Source organism: Neopelma chrysocephalum, unplaced genomic scaffold, assembly GCF_003984885.1.
Source record: "Neopelma chrysocephalum unplaced genomic scaffold, ASM398488v2 Primary Assembly neopelma1_65, whole genome shotgun sequence".
Lineage (NCBI taxonomy): Eukaryota > Metazoa > Chordata > Aves > Passeriformes > Pipridae > Neopelma > Neopelma chrysocephalum.
In genome coordinates, this window is record NW_020897722.1 from 1,827,388 (window position 1) to 1,851,320 (window position 23,933).

General features: G+C 49.2%; 1 protein-coding gene across 2 annotated transcripts in view; it reads right to left on the minus strand.

Annotated features, from left to right (window-relative positions):
- The window catches only part of LMF1 (lipase maturation factor 1), a 159,914-nt gene that overhangs the window by 91,085 nt on the left and 44,896 nt on the right, over window positions 1-23,933 (minus strand). For both annotated transcript variants that reach the window (XM_027683904.1, XM_027683905.1), the window contains exons 4-5: window positions 14,476-14,624; window positions 599-664 (exon numbers count right to left, since the gene is read on the minus strand). In XM_027683904.1, coding sequence (XP_027539705.1) covers window positions 599-664; window positions 14,476-14,624 — 215 coding nt within the window. The remainder of the gene's footprint in view (window positions 1-598; window positions 665-14,475; window positions 14,625-23,933) is intronic.

The following is a 23,933-nucleotide window of genomic DNA, read 5'->3' on the forward strand; positions in this document are numbered from 1 at the left end:
TCTATTTTAACCCCATTTCTATAAAACACAAATGCAAAACCAAAGGTGAAGAGAGAGGGGAAGCTGAAGCTGAGCTTCTCTGGAACCAGAGAGGAGACTCAGAGCCAGAAAACAACCCACAGTCTCTAATCAGAACACACCATAATCACTGAAACAGATGCCAAAAAGATAAACCCATGGAATTCTGAACTGCCAACGATTATGCTCTGCATGTTGGACAGCACCAGGATGCTCCGTTTCTGTCTATGTTCACATTTTGGGAGTGGAAGCGGGAAGGTCTCAGGACAACACCACAGAAAACTCCTTTCTGTCCCTCCCCTGCAGCATTTTTTACAGTGAAGTTCTCAGTGAGGCTCAGGTTTGTTCCTGAATCCGTGATGGGGAGGGAAGGGAAGGGGAGAAATTGGTCTTTTAGGACTGTGGTTGGGAAAAATAGCATCACCCAGCTGGCACGTGGACACTGCCTGCACTGCCAGAAGGCTGGGATAGAGTAAGAAAACATGGAGAAATGCCTGGCAGGAGAGGAAAGCTCTGGGAAAATTAATTTAGCAAAGGAAAGCAGACAAGAGAAATGAGGTTTTATGCACAGATCACTCACCTCGTAGTGATAATCCATGCATGTTAACTCCCTCCAGCAGCGATCCCCTCGGATTTTAATCAGCCCCTGGGGGAAAAAAGACAACAATACAGTCATAAATATTTTATTTTATCTTGTATCTCAAGATGCCAAATGCTCTGGTTAAACACACAGCCTGTAATGGCAGAGGCTGAAGGAGACCCAGGGCACATCCACACTCCGGGTCCAGCTGTTGTTCCCAAGAGAATGTTGTGCATGTGACTCATTCCGCTGCCATTTTACTGAAAATCTGACCCAAAATCCTTGTGGAATGGGCCACATCACTTCAAGGGTGCTGGAAGATGCTTTGCCCACACCTGAGCCTTTGCAGAGCAGGTATGAGCAGCCCAGGGTTCCCAGGATCAGCAGAATCCCTGGATACCAGCAACAGGAAAATCCAGGTTCTGCCACTGGGCCACTCTGTGTAATAGATAAATGTTCCCTGCAGCCCTAAACACAGCCACAGTCACTATTTTAAAATCCAAACCCAAGGGTTTCCCTCTGGCAGAGCCACTTCTGCTGCCTATGGAAAAGGGAACAGCGACAGAGCGGGATGGGGACCCACAGCCTCCCCTGAGCTGGCCACAGAGATGCAATCAAAGTAATTAGAGAAACAAAAGAGGAGCAGGGGAAGGAAGCTGACAGATCCAAACACAGATGGATGCACTAATGACAGCTCTGCTCCACCTCGGGTTAGAGGTTGGCAAGGAAACAAGCAGGTATCGGAGCTGGCCGTGCACTGATATCTCGGGGCAACAAGAGGGGAAATTTCCAAACCACTGGGTCCATTCCAGGCCTGGCAGTAATATTGGGATTAAATTTCTTTGCCTCAGAGATGAAGAGCAGAAAGGAATCAGTGGTCCAGAGCAGGAAGGACACCTGGGCAGGGATGAGCAGGAAGCCCTGCAATCAAGCCGTGCCAGCCCCAAGGGATGCGGGCTCAGCTTTGATGTGGGGAAAGGTCCCTGATTAGGATCACAATATCCCAAATTGAGGAAAGCTTCACTAGTCAAAAGGTTGAACGAGCTCTGTCATCTGCATACAATTAGGGGGTATTTACCTACCTCTGACACTGCCCCTAATTATGATGTTCCTGCCTCCCTTAGGAGAAAAACAGAGGGAGTTCCTGGAAGGACCCGTTGCTGCTGCACCGGGAGCATCCTGAAGCTTCTTTACATTTACAGCAGGGAAGGTTTTCAAGCAGAGATCAGTGACCTTTCATGGCTAAAATCTGAGAGCTCACAGAGGAGGAAATTCCAGCACTATGGCCCATCCTGGCCTGGTGGTTTCATCCACATTCACAGAACCACAGAAGGGACCACAGGGGCTCATCTGGTCCCACCTCCCTGCTCATGCTACAACAAGTCTTCACCTGCAGCATAAAACTAAGTTTAGCAGGGTTAGGGCTCAAGAAAAAAAAATCCTAATCTAAGACTCCCCCAAAACAGTCCAGACCTCTAAAATATCCTGAAATGCCCAGTTCCCAAGGCTGTATTTGGGCTGTATGTCTGTCTGACTGATCTGAGAGCATAAGGCTTCTGAGTGTGGAAAAGAGAGGACAGAGCCAAGTTTAATAACTCCTCACAGGTAGGACAGGGATGCAGAGATATCACACAGGACCTGGGGTGGGAAAGCAGGGTGGTGGGGAGCTCCTGAGCAGATCCCATCACTCTGCAGGGCTGGAGCAGGAGGGGTCAGGACAAGACACACTCGCTGTCAACACTCCCGGCTTCATCTTCCCCTCCCGAATCATCCCCGGCCTGTCCTGCCCTCCAACCTTTTCTAAAATTACAGGATCCACTGATAGCATCTCACAGGATGTGCCTCAGCTGGCAGCCCTGGCAGGGGCAGGACAGAGCTAAGGAAGGCTCTGTGCAGGAATGTTGGAATATTAAAACAGGCCAGTTATCTCGATGACCTTCCCTCCTGCCTGCCCAGACTGTTACCGAGCTCTAGGATTCCACAGGGATAATTAAATCAAGTATCTGAGAGAAAAGCACCACACTGAAAATCCAAATCTTCCCTGCAATGAGTCACGAAGGCAGTTCATCACATTTTGTTTACTACGAAGCTTTCAAGCAGGAAAGTCACTTAAAACCCTTATCATCAAAGCTGATTTTCAGCACAGAAAACTCCCACTCTCATAATTAGGGGGTGTTTCAAGTCATCGTTTCCCTGCTGCTGTCTTGGGTCCACTTCCACACTGGCAAGGGAGTTTTCCAAAGAATTTGGACCAAGAAACAAGAGCATGAAGTGCACAGAAAACCTCCGTGTTCTGTGGCTTCAGCTCTGCTGAGGAGGAACCACAAAAGGAGAACGTGGTGGGTCACTCCATAATCCTGCTGTGAAGAATCATGGAAGCACTGAGGTTGGAAAAGACCTCCAAGATCATCAAGTCCAACAATCACCAGCACCACAAAACTATGTCCCCAAGTGCTACATCCACACCCCCAGGGATGGTGACTCTACCCCTACCCTGGGCAGCTGTGCCAGGGTGGACAACCCTTTCCACAAGGAATTTTCTCCCAATATCCAACTAAACCTGCCTTGGCGTGATTTCAGACCACTTCCTCTCGTCCTGGTGCTGTGGGTCCCTGGGTATGGTCCCACCAGGATGGGGCCTGACAAACCTTGATGCTCCACGCTTGGATAGACTCAATTTTTACCCAATTATTTGTTTCCTGCTGCCATTTTTCTTGGAAGTAACCTCCCATTCTCTTGGAGATGCAAAGTTTGAGACTCTGGTCTCTGGGTCCAGGTGAGCACAGGAGAGTGGGAGGAGGAAGGGAGGAGCTGGGAATCCCCACATCTGCCGGGGTTTTACATTCCCGGGGTTTCTCCCAACCCATTTCCATGATTTCTGTGTGTCCACTGAACCGGCCTGGGCTCTGCAGCTGCAGCAGATTATGCTGCCAGATCAAAGCCCAGGAAAACTCCCCATTCCCTGCTCTGATGGACCCCAATCCTCTTCTCCCTGGATGAGGAGAGGACATGGGAGGGATTAGAAGGAAAAGGAGCCAGAGGATGTGAGGATGGGACAACCCCAGGAGACTCCAGCAGACCTGGAGGACTCTCCTCTCATTTGGGCATGAGACACCAACATCTTGCAAGGAATATTTGGTGGGAATATATTAAGCAGAGTTCAAGGAGTGAATGATAAGGACAAATTAAATGGAAAACAAAGAAAGGAGAGAAATAATTTGATATCATTCCACCTTGGCATAATGCTCCTAATATTGTCACTTAGCAATGGGATCATTCAGGAAACATGGAAAAGATGTGCTGTAGCAAACTCTGCACACTAACTTGTTTCTCCTCTTCTAAATTCTAAAATTACTTAACAAGATGCTTTTTCCCTTATTTTAAGTTTAAAAAAATTTGGGAAGTTTCTTCCTAGTTCTGAGCTGGCAGAGCAGTAGCTGAAAACTTGAATTCTGCATCTATTTTGGAGGCTAAAGGGCAGGAGATGGGGAGTTTTGAAAACATTTTTGCACTTTCCCCTTTTTATGATCAGCTCTAATAGACAAAACTAAAAAGTGTCGGGGGGAGGGCTGGAAAATGGCCTTTAAAGTTTATTTTCCCTTTCCAATGATAAAGGCAAATGAATATTTACACACAACCCCAGGAAAAACCAGGCACCCCAAAACCACCAGCTCTGTTTGCACAAGGGGGTGGCCCAGGGGACTTTCAGAATATCAGAAGGGGAAGGAATTCAGCAACAGAAATTAAATATGAGCCAAAGGGAAGGAAACAGGTGGCCAAGTGAACCAGCAATTGCCCTTTCACCTCCCTGGCCTTGCTTTGAATCCCGCTCCAACCAGGATTATTAAATCCATCCTGATGGGAAGGAGGCTGCAAAGACACTGGGGGTTGATGGTTTAGGCTGAGCTTTTGGCAGCCAGAACGTGCTCCCCCCAGTTCCTTGGAGCACCAAGCAATCCTGGCCTGGGGAAGGTTGGGATCTCTATCCTGGGAATGTCCAGCGGCTCCGGGTGTTCCGCACACTCGGACATCCCCTTGTGCTTCTCTCCACATGGACACTTCAGAACGTTCCCCCTGGACTGAATTAACTCCACGGTGAAATATGGGCTCAATATCTCCTTCCTTCCTTCCTTTCCACATCTGATCCCTCGAGGGCACGGCCCAGGGGGAGGATGGAGATGCAGCACCTGCTTGGACCTGGGAAACACCAACCTCCAGGCTCCCAGAATGAAGGTGCATTAAATCCACCAGCATTTTTCACAGGAGAAGGAAAATTACATTTTGGGCCTTTTTTTTTTTTTTTTAATTTATTTTAATGGTGTTCAATAAAATCCCTGGGTTTAATCACTGCTGGCCTCGCTCAGCCCCCACAAACTCTCCATCCACCAGCCCTGCTCTGCATCCAGGAGTTCAGGGTCATGGATAAAGAGCATTTCCCACACTGTGGATATGCCATGGGTGACTTTTGTCACCATACTTTTATTTTACACAAGCTAGAGAAGATAAATAAGACACAGACAGAGAAGACACCAACTACATGGACAAGACCCCATTTTCCTCCAGCATCATCCCCAGCTCTGATGTCTCACTACAGTGTTCAAGGCAAAGTGACCATGCAGTCACTTGAGCAAGACCCACAAGCAACCAAAGGAAAAAAAAAAATCTATTTCCCAGCAAATTCTTAGGAAAAATTCATCAAATCAAAATTGACCAAGCTCTGCTGCAGGGCTGGACCCAGCCCCTGAGGCATCAACCCAGTCTGGTTGATAAAACTCCCTCACCCTGCTCAAAACTTGCTATTTATGACTAATAAATTCTCCTTCACATGCGGGATATCGATGAATCCATTTGCCAACTGGCGGCCGAGGGACTTTTGGGGTAGAAATCAAAATCCCCCCTTCACTCCCACTGAACCAATTCCAGCCCTGCTCCACTGAGTCACCTCACGTGCCCCTTCTCTCTCCCCAGCATTGAAAATATCCAACAAAAGGGATTTCAGGGGAAATTAAGCCACAGAGAGGAAGTTTAGGAACAGCTTTTGTTTCCTACGTGTCATGAGCTTGATGAAATCGTGGCAGAAATCCCAAAGCTGAGGCCACGGCACCCGGTGGCACAGGGAATGTGATGTGAGACTGGGAAGCAGACCCTAAAGGATGAGAGCTGTGCCACTGCCTCCACAGACACGTCCCTCCTGGGTTCAGGGCACTGAAATGTGCCTTTGCCCTGTGAATCCTGGGATTCACCTTCCTGAGGCACAGCAGGATGAGCTCCTGAGGAGGATGGGCCCTCACTTTCCAGGAGCACACCTGGACACTGCTTCCTTGGATTGGATCATCCCCTGCTCCTGATGCTAGGATTAAGCTGAAACACTGAGTGGGGAAGAGTTCCTGGTTCACTGGCAGATGTTCCATAAGGGAAAACCCCCCCTGGATCCCCAGGACCTGCCCCTCCTGGCCCTGCAGAAGGCTCGGAGCGTGGGAGCTGCGTGTGCCCATCCAGGATCCCCTCCACATCCCAGCCATGGAGAAGGGGAAATCACAGAAACCCCTCTCCAACCTCATCTCCCTGCTCCAAGGATTCTCCCTGCTCACCCAAGGCTGTCCCACCAGGATGCAGCTCAGTCACCCAACAGAGATGAGGGGGAGCATCCTCCTGGGAAGGTCCCTGTGGGTCAAACCTCCCAGCCCATCCCTGCCCCACCCAGACTGGTCAGTCTCTGCTCCTCAGACCTCTCCTTCTCTCCTTCCTTCTTTGTTTGCTCTAATTAGTTTCTAATTACCCAATTCCCTTCTAATTAAACCTGCCCAAACCAAACCCACAACATCACCCTTGCTCCCTTCCCCTCCATCATCTCCCTCGCTTCCATCCCTGACTCCCTTCCCCAAGGATCACATCCAGGCACAAGCACCAGTTTGAGATGCACCATCAGACAACTCCACGAGGATTTTACACTTCACACAAGGAGCAAAACCTCCCCAAAGAAGATGAACTGCTCCCTTATTTTCCTGATGCCAGCACAGACAATTCATGGATCCAGGGGTGATCCCTCACGGACTCAGGGGTGACCCACCACGGACTCAGGGGTGACCCACCACGGACTCAGGGGTGACCCACCACGGATCCAGGGGTGACCCAGCCCCGTGGCTGTGGGTACAGCCTCCAGCTCTGCCCACCAAGCCCCGCAGCTCCCGCTCCGACCCCACGCAGAGGGAGGGAAGTGCTCGACTCCCACCCCCCAAATCCTGCCTTTCCCCTGCTCCTGGATGGCTCTGCCCAGCTGTGCCCCTTCCCAGCTCTGCACTTGGGTGATTCAAACCGAAAAAAAAGCCAAAATAATTAAAATGTCATTCAAGCTCTGAGCCGATATGAGTCAGTGTTACAAAAAATATCTGCAAAATTCTTTCAGGAGTGGGGGATAATTATATTCCTCCCTATCTATTGATTTTTCTCTACAATGCAGATGTCAGATTTTCCACGGTTTTTTCCCTTTTTCTTTTTCTTTTTTTTTTTTTTTTTTCTCCCTGGAGTGAGTGTCAAGGAGGAACAAAGCACTCTTTGAGACTTTTTCAGCCCAAAATTAATTCTGAAAAAAATGGTACAGACAGGCCAATAGCACGGGAAGCCGAGCAAAAGGCTGGTGACTCAAGCTATGTCTGCAAAATCCCCATTGATCCCGGCTCCAGAGGGAAGGGTGGGGAACAGGGCACCAGTGGCAGAAACTTAAGAGTCAATTTAAAGACTTCTCTGTGTCTTCACTACGAAAAAGATGGGTGAAAACCCACCAAAAAAATCTCTATGATGGGCAATACTAAATCCCAGCTTTTCATCTTTCTCATCATATAAATAAGAAACACTTCCAGAGAAAATCCCAAATCCGTGCCCTTCCCACACCACCTCTGCCGCCCGCAGAAAAAGTGGTTTTGGCGTCTCTTTGAAAGCCAAACATTCACCAGTGTGTCCTGAAACAAACTGGCTGTAATTTAGAGCCCGATTCATGGAAGAGGAAGGAGCTTGACAAGGGTCAAATTTAAAAATAAAATTGTTTAAGGACTACATGGCAAAGCTGGAAGGGGCTCCCAGAGCCTGGTACCTGGAGCATGCAAATCCGAGGAACCCAACAAGACCCTCCTTCTGCTGGGTGTCTAAAACTCCCTCTGAGCTGCTCCAAGACAGCACTTGATGATGTTTTTTTATTTACATACCTCCTAAAGGACACAAAGTTTAATTCCCGAGCCCAGCAAAGGCTGAAGCAATTTGAAAATTCAATGCATTTTCTACGGTCCGTTAATGCCTCAAGGGTCACGTTATGGCTGTGGAAATTGTTTGCATGCTTTTAAATATTTGCATAATTGATGAGCCCAAATCTTTGCCGTGAACTGTGGCTGGTGGCAGAGGCTGGATTTAGGCCAGACTTACCCTTGCCCTCCGTGGGTCCCACTCTGCTGAATGGATTAAGCTCTGCGGCGCAGGAAGGATGAGCTGGATCCCTGTTTCATTCCTTTCTTTAGGAAGTACCACCCAGGGAACACGTGACACAGGTCTCAGGCTTCATGGAAATGTTTTTCTACAGCTCTGACTGCAGCAAACTGAAGGCTTTAGCAAGAGCCAAGCCTGATGTTCACACCAACCCCACTGAACCAACGGCCCGTAATTCAACTCCCTGCTGCTTCTTCCATGAAAAGAGAGAAATAAACAGGATGCTCCATCCCTGGAAGTGTTCAAGGCCAGGTTGGATGGGCTTGGAGCAACCTGGGATAGTAGGAGGTGTCCCAGCCCTTGGCAGGGGGTTGGAACTGGATGAGCTTTAAAGTCCATTCCAACCCCAACCCCTCCATATCTTCTGATCCTTTAGCCAGACGATGGCAGGTTGATGCTGCTCAGCTGACACTGCTGATGGAACAGCTTTGTTCTGTACCTTGCACATCACTTCCAAGCCCACAGCCAGATCCAAGCTCTCGTTCAGATCCAAGCCTGCACAAGATGGCACTTCCCATCATCTGGAGAACATTAGTTCTGGTCCAACATTAGCACATTATAGATCAGGCCCCAGATTCCCTGGAACAATTCCCATCCCTGGAAGTGTTCAAGGACGGGTTGGACGGGGCTTGGAGCAACCTGGTCTGGTGGAAGGTGTTCCTGCCCGTAGCAGGGACTGGATGGGCTCTAAGGTCCCTTCCAACCCAAACCATTGCAGGATTTGATGATGATTCAGGTGAACAGACCCTACACCTGCCTGGGACCCCCTGCACAGAGGGGCTCTGAGAAGGTCCCAGGACAGGTCCCACCTGCAGAAGGTCAGGTGAACATCCAGATCCTGCTAAAACAGGCAGGGGTTGGTCCAGCACAGAAGCCAAACCAGAGTCACCACAAACACAACCACAAGCGGAGGGACTGGAAACTGCTTTCCTGGAAGAGAAGTCACCACTGTTGACTTTGTTGTTGTTTGATTTGCTGGTTTTCCCCCTCAGCTCCCCAAAAAGACCCTTTGAGAAGCCACCACGACCGCACCAGCATCTGGGTGACTTTGAAGGCAGCGCTGCAAGGAGTGGGTGAAAGGGATTTTGAAAAGTCCTTGGCATTAGCGGCTCCTGCCTTTTACAGCCACCGAAGGAACAACAAGTCTTCCTGCCAAGGGCTATTACCAGACAAATGGAGAGAGATCAGAGGCACAAAGGAGGTTGCTAAGGAGTCGTGTGGGATCCCTGCAGAGAGGAGGAGGGCTGCAGCTGGGACGGCAAAGGTCAGAACATTGCAGACATCATTTTCCAAAAATTCCCATGAAGCCCCGGCGCAGGAGCCGGGAGCCGGGCCCCGCCGCGCTGCCCATGAATAATGAGAAAGCCAGGGAAGAAAGCTCCCTTTCTTCCCTCCTACCCACGCTAATGTAATAAAACAAATTAGAATAATTATTCTCAATTTCAGAGCCATAATGCCCAGGATCAGGGCACGCTTGTCACCGAGATGACAACTACATCCGTCGGATTCTTCTTCTCCTCCTCCTTTTACATTTAGGGACGGCCTAAATTCCCACTTTTATTTCATTACATCTAATGCAATTTTATTCCAGGCATCCAGATTCTGTTTGCTTCAAAGTCTTGGGTATTTTTGCCAGAAAGTTCATCTCCCTTATTAGCTAATCACATCCCCACCCTTTCCAGTAACCTTTCAAATGCCACCCACGTTATGACACTTTTAACAGGATCCAAGCGAAAACAAAACAAGAAACACGAAGAGTTTAACACGAACCACAAGTTTCTAAAAGGATTTGCTGCAGTTGGTTCAATGAAGTGTTGTTTTTTTTTCTAAATGGTAAAGAAAATTCAAAATCACTTCAGAATGTATCAAATATCAAGTGATACACAAATAATCTGGAAATAATTGATCCTTTCTCCATGAAAACACATCTCTGGGAAAGATGGGCAACATTTACTAGGAAAAATTTTTGACAATTTAAGGGGAAAAATTATTGCTTATTATTATTATTTCCCAAGACTATCGCTTTAAATGATCTTTTTTCCTCCTGTAAAAGGGGAAAATATCTTTTGTGCAGACTTGAAGCGCCAGAGGATTTAAATCATTTTCTAAGTCTCTGCCTGCCAAAAACTGCTCCAAACTCCTCTGTTCTGCAGCGGCTTCTGAGGATGTACTTGAACAGCTCAGAGAGGTCGAGCTTGGATTTGGGAAGGGGGGGGTCAGTCTGGAGTTACTGTCAGAAAGGGAAATCCGGGAAGTGGAAGAGAAAAAAAAATAAATTTTGTTTACAGGAAGCAAAGCAAGGGGAGGGAGCGCCAAGTCACAAATCCCAGCTGGAAAAGATGCACTTGGGTTTCCCTAAATTCCCCCTGCGCTCTTCAGGACCTTGTGTGTGACACACCCTGGGTAAGGAGGGATCGATCCTGGAAAGGGCTCTCCAGGATAAGGGGGAGAAGAAAACCCTTTCCCTAAGGGATCCCATCCCAGATCCCTGGGTTCCACCGGCCCAGTGAGCCGGGAGCTGCCCTGGAACAGTTTAAGGGCATCACACAAGGAAGGTGTCCAGGACACTGCAGAGCAGATGAATACATAAAAATACATTTATATTCTAAATATTGATATTATATTATTGCATAACACACACATTAAAGGATCTAATTCTTGGGGCAAACTCGAGGCTCGGGCTTGAGGCCCCGGTCGGGAGCGGAGCCCGTGGGGCACGGACCCATCTGGACACAGACCCCGGAGTCCTCCCAACCCCGACACCTGCAGCAGCCAAGGGGGAGATTGGCAGCTCTAAATCTGAATTTCCTTGCTTTGGGCACTTTTAAATTAAAGTGGTAATGTGCTTTAAATCCCGTTTCCCTGCTTTTTCGCTCCGCTCTTCAATCCCTTCCTCCAGAAACTAATCAAGATGTCTCAGACTCACTCACAGCCTCTGCTCCAGCCACTTTCCCTGGTAACTTATTCCATATGGCTGTGATCCTTTGCAGGACAGCTCCACCTTAATTCTCTATTTACTCCCCGTTTCCCAAAGTGCTGTTACACCCCCAGTGCTCAAACCTCCCCCACCTCCTCCTTCCATCCCAGTGATAATTCTTCTCCGTTACCCAGAGAAGCTGTGGCTGCCCCATCCCTGGAAATTCAAGGCCAGGTTGGATGGGCTTGGAGCAACCTGGTCTAGTGGAAGGTGTCCCTACCCATGGGGGGGGAACTGGATGAGTTTCAAGATCTGTTCCAACCCAAACCATTCCATGATTCTGTGATTTGTACAGAACATCACATCACCAAGCAGGCAAACATTACCTACAAGTCCTTTGGTAGTGAGTGGACACATCCCAGCAGTGGTGCTGCAAAGGGAAATGCTGACTGGAAACCCTTGGGGAACAATCACCTCTCAGGACTGAGCTCGATGCAGCCTCAGCTCCCACCCCACAAGTCAGATGGGGAATGTTGATCAAAAACCACCTCATTACCCCCAAGGAAAGGGCAGGGGGGGCAGCAGGGCTGCTCCTCTTGGCAAGTCACCATAGTTTGGGTGATGTCCTTAGATAAGACAGAATCACAGAACCAAGGCTGGAAGACCTTCAAGATCATCTAGTCCAACAGTCACCTCAGCACCACCACAATCACACCTAAAACCACATCCCCCAGTGCCACATCCAGGCACCTCCTGGACACTTCCAGACATGGTGACTCCACCTCCTCCCTGGGCAACTTATTCCAATGCCTGACCATTCTGCCAGTGAAAATTTTTTTTCCTAATCTCTGATCTGAACCTCCCTGGTGCAACTTGAGGCCGTTTCCTCTCACCCTTTCACGTGGAGGGGTGGCACAAGTCTGGGCACACACCTTTGCTCCCCCACCCCGTGATTCTGGTGGGGACACAAACCAACATTCTGCACCTTCCAAAATCTCAAGAAACCCAAGTGACAGAGATTATCACAAGCAGAACGACAGAGGCATCAAGGCACTGAGCTCTTCTGAGCAAATCAGGCAAATCAGCCCCACAAATGTCTGTTTGCATCACTTATTTCCCAACAAGCGCTCGCTCGCACAAAGAGCCGCTGTTCTGTTGCCTCTGTGTGTTCCCAGGAAAGCATCCGGCTTTACATCCCGCGCTAATGGATCGTTAGGAACATCAAACATATAGACTGAATCATGTAATTACGCCTCTTAAAAAAGTCAGCAATATTTGAGCTCAGCCCAGCACTCGCTGCCAATCAAACCCTGGCGGCAGCGCCAGCCCCGCGCTCCTCAGCTCCCGCCACACGCAGTCGGGATTATTCCACTTCCCATTGCTCCACCTCCCCCGAGCAAGCCCAGCCAGCCCCAGGGAAGACATGGACAATGAAGCGAGATCTGGACGTGATTTTTTGGGGGGAAGATTAGCCAGGAAACAGCAAAACTCCCTCATCACAGAATGGTTTGGGTCAAAAGAGACCTTAAAGATCATCTCGTTCCAACCCTTCCTCCAACACCTTCCACCAGAGCAAGTTTGCTCAATGCAAAGTCTCTGGTTGCTAGAGCTCCACATGGGCAAAGAGCCCAAATAGGATACACTGAATGAGGAAAAAAAAGAGACTGCCAAGTGAAATCAGCCCCATGATACAGGAACCAACCACAGAAAACAGGAGGAGAACGTGGAGTCTTCACTGGGAGCCACCACATTGCAGAAGAGAGACCTCCTTGCCCACCTGAGGTGTATTTCAAACATGGCACTGCTCACCTAACACCCACACAAGGTGAGAAAACACAGCTGAGCCAAGGGAATGCCGTTTGCTTGGAGGATTTTCCAAGGAAAGCCTTTCCCCAGCCACCCAGAAGAGTCCTCAGAGAACCACCCGGGAAAGCCAAACGTCCTTTCTGTGTAGAATACAATCCCTGCCAATTCCACCCCTGGGAAAAGCTGCCTCCAGCACACACTTGTGCACAAGCTTCAGCTCCTGCCCAGATTAGGAGGAAACCAAAGATGCCCTGGGAGCAGGAGCACCTGTTTTCCAGGAGGATCCTTCGCTGTCACGCGTTAAACTCCCTTCCCGCTGCCTGCGAGCGTCGTTACCCCAGCCCCAGAGGAGAAGGACATGTGTTTGGGCCCCAAAACATTAAAGATCCCATCAATCACCCATTTCCACTGCCTCGTGTAGATCCCCATTTAATGACCTTTCCATGTTTTCTGCTCCTGTGCCTGTTCCTGGTGTATCAGCGTCCCAGACGCTCTGGGATGCGACGGGAGCCGACCCCTCTGCAAAGGCTCTCCTGACAATAACAGGAGAGTTATTACTCTCCAGCTAAAGAAGAGAAGCAGCAGCACAGAGATGTAACAAAGATGTTTGGGGAGCATGGTTTTCCTTTGTATCCAGCCTGTCCCATAATTCAGAATATATCACACATTAACAGGAGCAAAGCTCAGTCAGACTCCCAGCTTAGAATGAAAGCAGGGGGAAAACTTGGTGATCATTTAGTTTTTTAAGGAAATTAGCTGGGTTTCCCTACACTTGGTGTCATAGACAATCAGTTCATTCTATAATCAGCATCACAGCTGAGAATCACCAAATCCCAGAATCATTTAGGCTGGAAAAAAGACCTCCCAAGATCGAGGCCAACCTTTGATTCATCACCACCTTGTCACCCACTGAGTGCCACATCCAGGCCTTTCTTGCAGCATTTAGAAGCTGAGAAGCACCAAGCCCCCAGGATCCAGCCTCCATCCACAGAGGATGAAGGGCCTATGCTGACATTTGGGAAGATTCCATTGGTGACAAATGCCGCAAAATAATACATTCACCATGAGATTCCTGAAAAAAAAACCCAACCAAAAAAAACCACCCAGCCACTCCTCCTACAGCGATGATCCTTAAATTTTTGGGATATTTTGAAGTGTCCAAGCAGATGGAGATGTCAGGATAACGCCCCTGCCACACCTTTACTGCAACAGAGATGGGGCAGTTCCTGATGGATTCTCTTACAAGCTACTTGGGAATTTCCACTGGCACTGGGACAGTAAGGCAGCAATTGTTCTCTTTGAGACCACGGAGCAGGGAGTGACACTTCAGGAGAGCACATACAAAGGAAAAATAACTGGGTTAAGCTGCTGCTTCCTGGGAATTACCCACTGGATTCCTCACAGCCTTATGAAAAAGCCACAATGCCCAAGGCTCCACTTCCAGTCCTTTGCAAGGGCCAATCCCAGGGGCAGCACCAACACGGACATTCTTACTCCTGTTTTATCCTTAAAATAACCACTAAGAGTGAGGACAAGGATTCCAGGAAGCATTTCCCTCTACACACTCCCTCTCCACTAGGAAAAATTCCCAACCCACAGGATTCTGATGGACCAGGGGCAGGTCTTGTGCTGGGGTGAGACATCCCCTCAAAGAAGCAAAGCCCCACGTCCCACTCACCGCTCCGAGCATGATCCTGAAAATCAGCCAGCGGAAGCCCCAGATGACGATGCTGGAAGGAGGAGTGTGCTGGGGAAGGCGGGACAAGGTCCAGAGAGGGCACAGGAATATCCCCAGGAATCCTGTTTCCAGGAGCTGCGACTCCCATCCTGCGGTGCCAACGTGTGAGAAAGGAAAGAGAGAGAATAGTTATGGTGCTGTAAGTTATCCTCTCGCTAATTTTAAACACTGAAGAAGAAAAAAACCCCAACCATCTTTAATGCTTTTTAGGTTTAATTTGGGGGAAATTAGGTATCAACTGTCCTAATACATCACACACAGTTGGTTCAGGTGTTTGAAGCTACGGAATGAAAAACATGCATTGGGTGGTGTTGTTCTTCTGCAAGTAGACGCTGCATAAAAATGGGTATTTTATGCAGTGCGAAGTGAGAGAAAAATGAATAACTTTTGTGAAGCAGAGAAAAATGTGATTTAAGTGCCTTGAGCAGTGCCACTGATTCCTCCAGTCACGGAGCCAACAGTCCTTCTGACTGTGCTGGATTTGTGCCGAAACGGGGCAGTTTTATCTTCAAAAGACACTGATTAAGATCTCAGTAAGTCTTATTTATCACCAACATATTAAGTGCAATGGGAAATTTTTATCATAAAAGAAAAATCGTAATGGTAACAAGTCCAAATTGTCCACTAGGCCCAGTTTTACCCATTGTTGGATTTTAAACATGGCTGGATTTAACAAAATTACCCTGGATTGAACCAGCAGAGCTGAGATCAAAGCAGAGCCTTGGGATCACACCATGAACCTGCTTCCTGTGATACCACATGCTTTGGAGAAGCCAGACTTTCCCTAATTCATGCAAATCTGCATTTTGCATTTTCTTGTCCCAGCCCCAGAGTATAAATATTGAAATGACTGTTCTGGAAGAGGCAGAACACACAGCCCTGTTGTGACAGGTGAAGTCCAACCCCCACTACGTTTTGAATTAATAATATATTGCTGCCAAAACCAAAATTACTCCAGCTCTGTCCCACCTCCAATTATTCTTATCCTCAAATATTTCTGTGTGATACAATTGTACTTTAAAAACATTAAAAAAGCACCTTGGTGAGGATAATTCTTGAAAATTCAGTACCATTGTTGGAGCCATTTAAGACACTTGTTGGACACATTTAAGACACATTCCCACTTATCTACACAAATTAAACCAGGCATTGTCCTTGGCTCATGTGCCATGTTCCTTCCCAAGGGTTCTCCAGGCACTTAACTGGTGTGATCCACAACACCTCCCTTCACCCAGCCCAAACAGGCAGCAAACATTCCAAACCCATCCATTCCTTCCAGCTCCAGCCTGAGCCACCTGATCCCCCATCAGAAGAGTTTTCAAACCCACGATTTGATGCTGTCACACAAGCAAAACTACCTTGAATTTGCTTTAAAATATTTTCAGTAGCAGTCAGGAAACCTCCTATTTTTTACCTTAATGCGCACAAGGTCCCTTAAATAAAAATGGATTTTTTTTCCCCTCTCAGATTATTATACATCACACAGCTATTAAAAACTCCCAATTCTCATTCCATACATCCTGTGGTTTCCAGCAAACACACCCCAACTGCCTAAATTAGCGTTTCAGAGGGGAGAAGTGAAGAATATTGTACTAAAAGCAGCTGCACCAGGAAAGCACCAGCTAAAATTCCAAATGTGAGAGGTTGGTTGTGCCCAAGGAGCAGCTCTGGGGCCGACTGGCACCAAAAGGGGCAGCCATCTCCTTCATCCCTGCCTGCACAAGAATCCCACTGTTAGCCACGTTTTCATATGTTAATCACTGGGTTAGCCCCGCAGATCCATAGGATGGATGTTGGAGCAGGATCCAAACAGCCTCTGCATCCCTGTGCATCCCTTCCCCTCGGAGAGCAGCCTCTCCCGAGGGCACAGCAGCGCTTTCTCCTACTTTCAAAAAGTCATTTTAATCCAAACCCCAATTCCCAGGGAGGAGTTTGTGCATGCGGAGAGAAGGGGCACAGAAGGATCTCGTGGTCCTGCCTGACCCCATTCCCGCAGGTCAAACGGGTTATTGGAGGATGCTCCCAGCACACACGTCCCGAGCCTTCCCGGGATGCGCCGGCTGCCCGGAGCAGGAGCCCAGCCCTGCACCTGTGCTCCTTGTTCCAAAGAGACAACTTGGAATCCTGGCACCGGCCCCGCGCGGCTGCGAGACCAACGGCATAACCCGCCTGGGCCGTGCCAGGAAGGGGCCGGCTCGGCCAGCCCGGGGTAAACAGAGCTGCCAGCTGTTGGGAGCCACTGCTCCAGGCCCTGCTGCTCACCACGGGCACAGCTAAGCCGGCACCAAGCCGGGTTTAACTGCAAGTGCAGCCAAGGACAAACCGCGGTCGCGGCGCCGGGTCGCGAGTCCGCGCCTAAACCTCCTCGGCTCGTGGCCGAATCCTGCCCCTCCAGCTGAAGGGTGGTGCTGCACCCCTGACCCGCAGAGCAGATCCCATCAAGGCCCTGCTAAAACCCAAGGCTAAGAGCAGATAAGCTGGGAGAGGCTCTGATTTATTCCCAGCCCTTCCCGAGGGACGGAGTGTCCGCAGTTGGCAGCGGGGTCGCGCGGATCAGCTTTCCACACCCTGCATTCAGCTCCTCTCCAGCCTCTACCCATCTTCCTTCCACCCCAATAAGCTCCTCACCTTGGATACTTCCCAGCACCAGCTCTCCTGCTCCCAACCCACTGACAAAGCTCTCACCGCTCTCCCCCTTCCCCAGTTAGCACGGACTCATCCTGACCACAGCCTGTCATTCCCAGAAAATCATCAAGGCTGGAAAAGATCTCTAAGGTCACTGAGTCCATTCCTCTTTCAGGCCTCATGTTGAGCAAACAAAGAGCTTGAGCTGGGTGCTGCTCTCTCAGCTATGGAAGTGTCTGTGATGGTGGGATTATCTGAGATGCCCCACATGACATGGTTTCTACTAAAATTACACCTAAATCAGGAGGATTTCCAAGGATGGGAACATGTTCAGTGCCACAAGTGCATCCACTGCTCCAGGTACAAGGGGGGAGGGAACTCTGCTCCATCTCCCATTGGGGCTTGATTGTAAACTGATATCAGAATCAGGATTACAAGATCCATCACCAGGAACCTCCCGTTTGCAGCCGCTGACTCACCAACAGTTGTTCACATCTGCCCTCACGAGCCTCAGACTCCAAATCCCTCACGATCTCAGACAGCTCCCAGGCCAGAACTGTGTCTCTGCTGAAGTTTGAGTGTTGCCACCACCGCAGGGGTTCCCAAAGCCCAAACACACTGTGACACCTCCAAGGAATCATCCAGGTCACCACACCCAGGCAGGGAAGGGCTGAGGAACAAGCGGCTCTTTGCTGACCCACACAGCTCATTATTAAGAGTGGTTTTCTCCCTAATCTTACCCTCCTCTTACTACCAAGTGGGCAGCACTGATGAAGGTGATGAAGTGGAAGATGTCCCTGCCCACAGCAGGGGGTTGAAACAAGATGAGCTTTGAGGTCCCTTCCAACTCAAACCATTCCAGGATTCCACGATGAGGTGGATTTGTTGATGTGGCAGCGCCAGGGAAAGGAGCACAACACAGCCACATCCTCCATTGCCACCAAACACGCTGGGAACCACAGATCAAACCCTCCTCCAAGCTGCAGCAATTCCCATCCTTGGCATTTTCCAGGACTGCACTAGCACAGCAAAAACGCGGACATGCAGGAAGTCATTTCCATGACCTGGGGGGACTCAGAGGGGAAATCGTGATGGAATCACAGACTGGTTTGGGTTGGAAGGGACCTTAAAGCTCATCCCGTTCCACCCCCTGTCATGGGCAGGGGCACCTTCCACTATTCCCAGGTTGCCCTGTCCAACTTGGCCTTGGACACTTCCAGGGATGGGGCAGCCATATCTAGGACAGCCCCACTTTGGGGCTGGGAGAGGGGAAGAGAGGGCAGGCCCTGGCCATTGAGAACTTCAGGAGCATCCGTGTGGCAGCCATGGAGCACCACAAAACCCAACAAACCAGCGACAATCTGGGAATCAAAGCCCCAGTACTGGAGCAAGGATCTCCTGTGTGGAGCGAAGCCGCTTCATCCCCTACAGCAACACTGCCCAGCCCTGGAATTTTTGGGGTGAAACCCATTGGATAAACGGCAGCAAACCTCTCTCCAAAGGGCACTTCCCCATCCTCGAGGCACCAACCAACACATCCTCATTTCCTGGGCTCCATCCCGGGGCTCCCACTGATCCTGCTGGGAACGAAAGGGTCACGTTGTTGACCCACCTGCTCCTGTTTTCTTCACTTGGATCTCGTCAAATTTCAGCAGCTGCAGAGCGGCACAAAGCGCCCCATTGTTATCCCCGCGCAGCCGGAGAGGGAGCCACGGGCTGGGCTTTTTTTTGGAAAAAAATAAAATAAAAAAAAAAATAAAGATGGAAATAAAATAAACTGCCAATGGCGGCTGCACTTGCCCCACACACGTTGGGAATGTTTGGGACATGCTCCGAACCCGATGCGGCCAAATCCGTGGCTTTGGCATTTTCTGGAGGTCTCTGCTGGGGCAGGGGAGGAGGAGGAAAACAAGGGGGATGTGCCAGAGGGAAGGAAGGAAGGAAAAACAACGCAGAAAAAAGGTTTTCCCATATTCCTTTTAGGGTTTTCAAATGTTTTGTCTTCTTTAAAATGATATAACCCCTCACGAAACGCAGGGTTTGTTAAACATTAAGTGATCTCTGGAGTCCAAACCCACGTGCTGCTGGACAGAGGAGCTGCAGGAGCCAGGACCACACGGCCCCACCACATCCTTCAGCAGAGACCCCACGCCTTGGAAGGTCTGATGTGCTGCAGGAACCTTCACTGGGGCTGAACATGTTAAAAAAAGTTTTAAAAAACTGGCAAAAAAGTCCAAGGCAGCCCCATTATGGCTCCCTATAGAGGGTATTATTTCTAATGGAGCACAGATTAAACAGGATTATATTGTTATATCATAATTTTCATCTTTATGACTTCCCATCAAATAAATTTCCCATCAAAACAGCCAAGTTATCCCATGTCCACGGCTACAGAGGGAAGTCAGCTCAGCTCCTTCCTCCCAGTCTCCACATCCCAGTTTGCTGTTGACATGGACAATCAGGGAGAGAAGCAATGAGGCAGAGAAGGGCTGAAAGCCTCCAGAAGAAGACAAAAAACGGGTCCAAAGTTTCCTACTTTCAATTAATCTATTTTTCTGACTAAAAAAAACTCATCTGGCCAAAAATCAACCCTCATACCTGGCTGTGGTAAGAAAAGCTCACAGAAGTTTATTTTTATTAATCCCCCTTCCTAAAATACGGGATAAGGTGAGGCAGAAAATTGTTTCTCTTTGAATATAAATATCTACATGTCAAACTTCCAGAGAGCACGTTTGCATGGCACACACAAAAGCTTCTCCAGCGTGGATACATGGATTTTCCAGCTCCCAGCAGCGGGCAGTGCAGCTGTCTCCCTATGGATATTGTGTGTCAGACACCTCTGGCAGCCAAGGAGAGAGAGACATCCAATCCATACTGACTTACCCTGGAATTAGACCTGCTCCTGAGCCTCTCCTCCCTCCCTCTCTAAAACCCAGGATTGCAGCCCTGGGGTTAAAACACCTGGTGAAAACAGTCTGGGTTCTGCTGATGAGCACGGGATGGTCTGATCTGTGGCTGGAGCTGGGTCAGGAAGGGTCAGGCTGGATTTCAGGCAAAGGTTCTTCCCCCAGAGGGTGGTCGGGCACTGACCAGGCTCCCCAGGGCAGTGGGCACAGCCCCAAGGCTGCCAGAGCTCCAGGAGGGTTTGAATGATCCTCTGGGGCACAGGGTGTGACTCTTGGGGATGGGTCTGTGCAGGGCTGAGGGTTGGACTGGATGGTCCTTGTGGGTCCCTTCCAACTCAGGATATTCTGTGACTCTGCAAACACACATTCACTCCCCTCAGCCTCCTTCCTCTGCCCTCCATCCTCAGCTGCCACCCACAGAAACAGAGATCAAATCAGAAAAAGCCCAAAACAGACCAGTTCTATCAATACAGAGACACAGCAACATAGACAGAAGCAACACTTCTTTTAATAATTACATATTGCCTCGAAAGAGAATAGTCAGGTCAGACTTAGTCTTCTAGGAAGGTAATTAGGAAAGATAAATCTCAACTAGGAAGGATAAGTCTCACAAGAACCCACCTTTCAACTCATGGCAAATAAATGTTTCTGCTTCTTCCTTTTTTTTTTTTAAACACAAAATAACACTGCAAGTCATCCCCACTTTGGTACTGTAAATCATCACAGCTCATCATTCCTGGCAACAACTTCCTCCAAGGAAAGCAAAGCTCCTGACTGTGCCTCAAAGAGCTGCATCGCTCTAAAGTTCTTTGCTAGCACAAGTTAAAACCACAGAAAAAACAGAAAATCCTGCTTCAGGTAACCACAAACACCTTTTTTATCTCCAGTGTGAAACACTGATCACACTAAAACCCAGGGCAAAGTCACCACCACTTCCAGCTGGGATTGGCTCTCACATGTCTCAGTTACCCCCCTTTGACATGTGCTGGTTTTCCCTCTCCCCTGCAGCCCAGGGGAAAAGCATCACCCCCTTCCCTTTTTGCCTTTTTTTCCCAGTCATTTCTCCTTTTCTAGAAGGACAACAAACCTGTTAGAGAGCCAGAGACTCTCCCCTTCGCTCTCCAGCTTCCCAGTTATCAGTAAAAACAGAGGCACAAAGAGCACACACAAGAAACACCCAAGTTTGTGTCGAGTTTTACAAGTTTCCCTCTGGTTGGACAGGATTTCTGGTGATTCCTAATAGAAAGGCCAAGTCTCTCCACAATCACACAGACTTTAAACATAAAAACCCTGCTAATAATGTCCAAGAGCAGTTCTGAATCTCCTCCATCCACAGGCAGAGCACGTGGGCAAGACAAGGTTGAAATAATTTAAGTCTATCAATGAGGTAGAAAGCAAAGCCCAGAGACCGGCACTGCACACCAAAGCTCCTTTTCCAATGGATATAATGCAGAAAGTTGCAACTTTAAGACTTAAAAATACTTCAGAACCACAAGAATGCTTCATTTTGAAACATTCAAGCAAAAAAAGTTCTGAGATGCTGATCTGAGAAGCGGAGCTGAGCTGGGAGAGAGAGAGAGAGAAAGGAGATTAAAAAAGGAAGAAATCATCCACCACAGCTCTGAGGAAAAGACAAGGAGGAAAGGCCATGATTTATGGCCTCTCAGCTCGTGGTGCCTTTCACTCGCAGACCCCAGAACAAAGGGATGTGTCTCACAAGCCGCCGGCCCCGCAGGGCCTGGAGCCTTTTCAGAGCTCTGAGAGCCAAAACTCAAGAGGCTGAAGGACAGAATTCCCTTTGGCTCCGTGTCCTGGGCAAGAGCTGATAACCCCAGTCCTCCACTGCCAGCCCAGGACACTCTGCTGCCCCAAAGAGCACCAAACCCAAGGTGTGACCCAGCTTCCCACAGCCCAACTCTGCCAAACCCCTCTCCCCAAAACACCAGGACCAATAAACACTCCCCAGTTCTCTTCCTCAGCCTTGGGATACTTCACATTTCACAGCCAACAGAAAAGTTCTCCGTGTTGTTGGAAGATTTGGGAATATGTTATCCATAACTTTTGTTCTTTAAAGTATAAACTACCCAGAATAAAAAAAAAAAAAAATTTAGCATGAAAACTTTTAAAAGCTTCCAAGTGCTCTCCAGGGTAGTCATTAGAAACTACTTAGGTAACAGGAGGGTGATAACAGTGAGTTAATGCAGCGTTAAATTAGCCCTCCTTCCATGCAGAACTCTAAGTGACAGAGGAATCAGTTGGGAGGATTTTTATTTTATTTTTTAAATAATGAAGTTAATGGATTTCCTGTTTTTAGCTCTGTGGGCGGCTGTCATTGTGAGGGATCTGTACATACTGTATTTAATTACTCTGTCTTAAAGGAATGAAAATAAGTTCATCCCCATTCCTCTGAACTCAGGGGCACCAGCACCTCTCCAGCTTGGCCACCAAGGTGGGGAGAACTCACAGTGCTGCTGGTCAGGGATGGCTCTGGAGATGGGTGACACAGCAGCTCACTCTCTGCACTCCTGTTGACCAAAGAGGTTGTGGAGTCCCCATCCCTGGAATTGTCCAAGGCCAGGTTGGACGGGGTCTGGAGCAACCTGGGATAGAGGAAGGTGTCCCTGCCCATGGCAGGGGTGGGACTGGATGAGCTTTAAGGTCCCTTCCAACCCAAACCAGTCTATGATTCCCAGCATCTGAAGCCATCCCTTAAAATCCTCACACGCCGCAAGACTCACATCCCAGCGAGTTGAAGGGAACAAGCCCCAGGAATGTTCCCAGCTCAGAGAGGGCAGTGACTTCCCAGGGTTGCCCCCTAACAGATCATGAGGAGTCAATGAGGGTCAATGATGTCCATTAGTGAATTCAGACACAGATGAACAGGGTTGAGGCTGATCACAGAATCCCAGGATCACTGAGGTTGGAAAAGCCCTCCCAGTCCACGGAGTCCACCCTGTGCCCCATCCCCACCTTGTCCCCCAGCCCAGAGCACTGAGAGCCACGGCCAGGCCTTCCTTAGACACCTCCAGGGGTGGGGACTCCAAACGTCCCTGGGCAGCCCCTTCCAAGGCCTGACCACCCTTTCCATGGAGAAATTCCTCCTGAAGTCCAACCTGAACAAAGCTGCCTGAGCATCCTGCAATGGTCCCAAGCCCACGTGTCACACAGAGACCTTTGTCCACAGGATGGGACCAGCTGTGAGATGAGATGTCAGAGCTGACACAGAATGAAAGGCCAAGGGATGCCACCACAGCCAGGAGATCTCAGCCCTTCAGTGCTGGGGCTACACGTCACCCCAGGGCACGGCATCACCTTCCCACCCAATCCACAGCAATTCCCACCTTTCCAAGCAACCTGCTGAACACATTCCATCTGCTCCTTCTGGCCAGGCCCCCTGCAGCCCCCGTGCCATGTGCCTGAGGAGCTAAACTGCTAGGAACAGGTGCCTGTTGGGTGTTAAATCTTTCTTCAGGCTGCTCTGGCAGCTCAAGAAACCCTCAGCAGCTGTTCCCATGGTTCTCCCAAAGCTCCCCCAGCCCGCTCCCCTCGCCACCTCCGAGCCATCCCTCCCCACTTGTGCACTTCAGGCAAGAGCAAATTAAAACCAACACCATGAAGGCACCTGGCGAGCTGCTGTGCCAGCAGACAGCGAGAGCAAGCCTCCAAATCAAAAGCACATTAGACAAGTTTTTCCTGCTGTGTCACGTGGGATCCCCATTGCCCCGGAGAGACGGAACTTCAGCCTCGTGCCAGCACACGTTTCAACACCAGTGTTTGCAGGAGATGGCAAATACAGAGCAGGGGAGGGTTCCTTCAGGTTTCACCCAGGTTTGAACTGAATCTCCTGTTTAATATTTTCTCTGAATC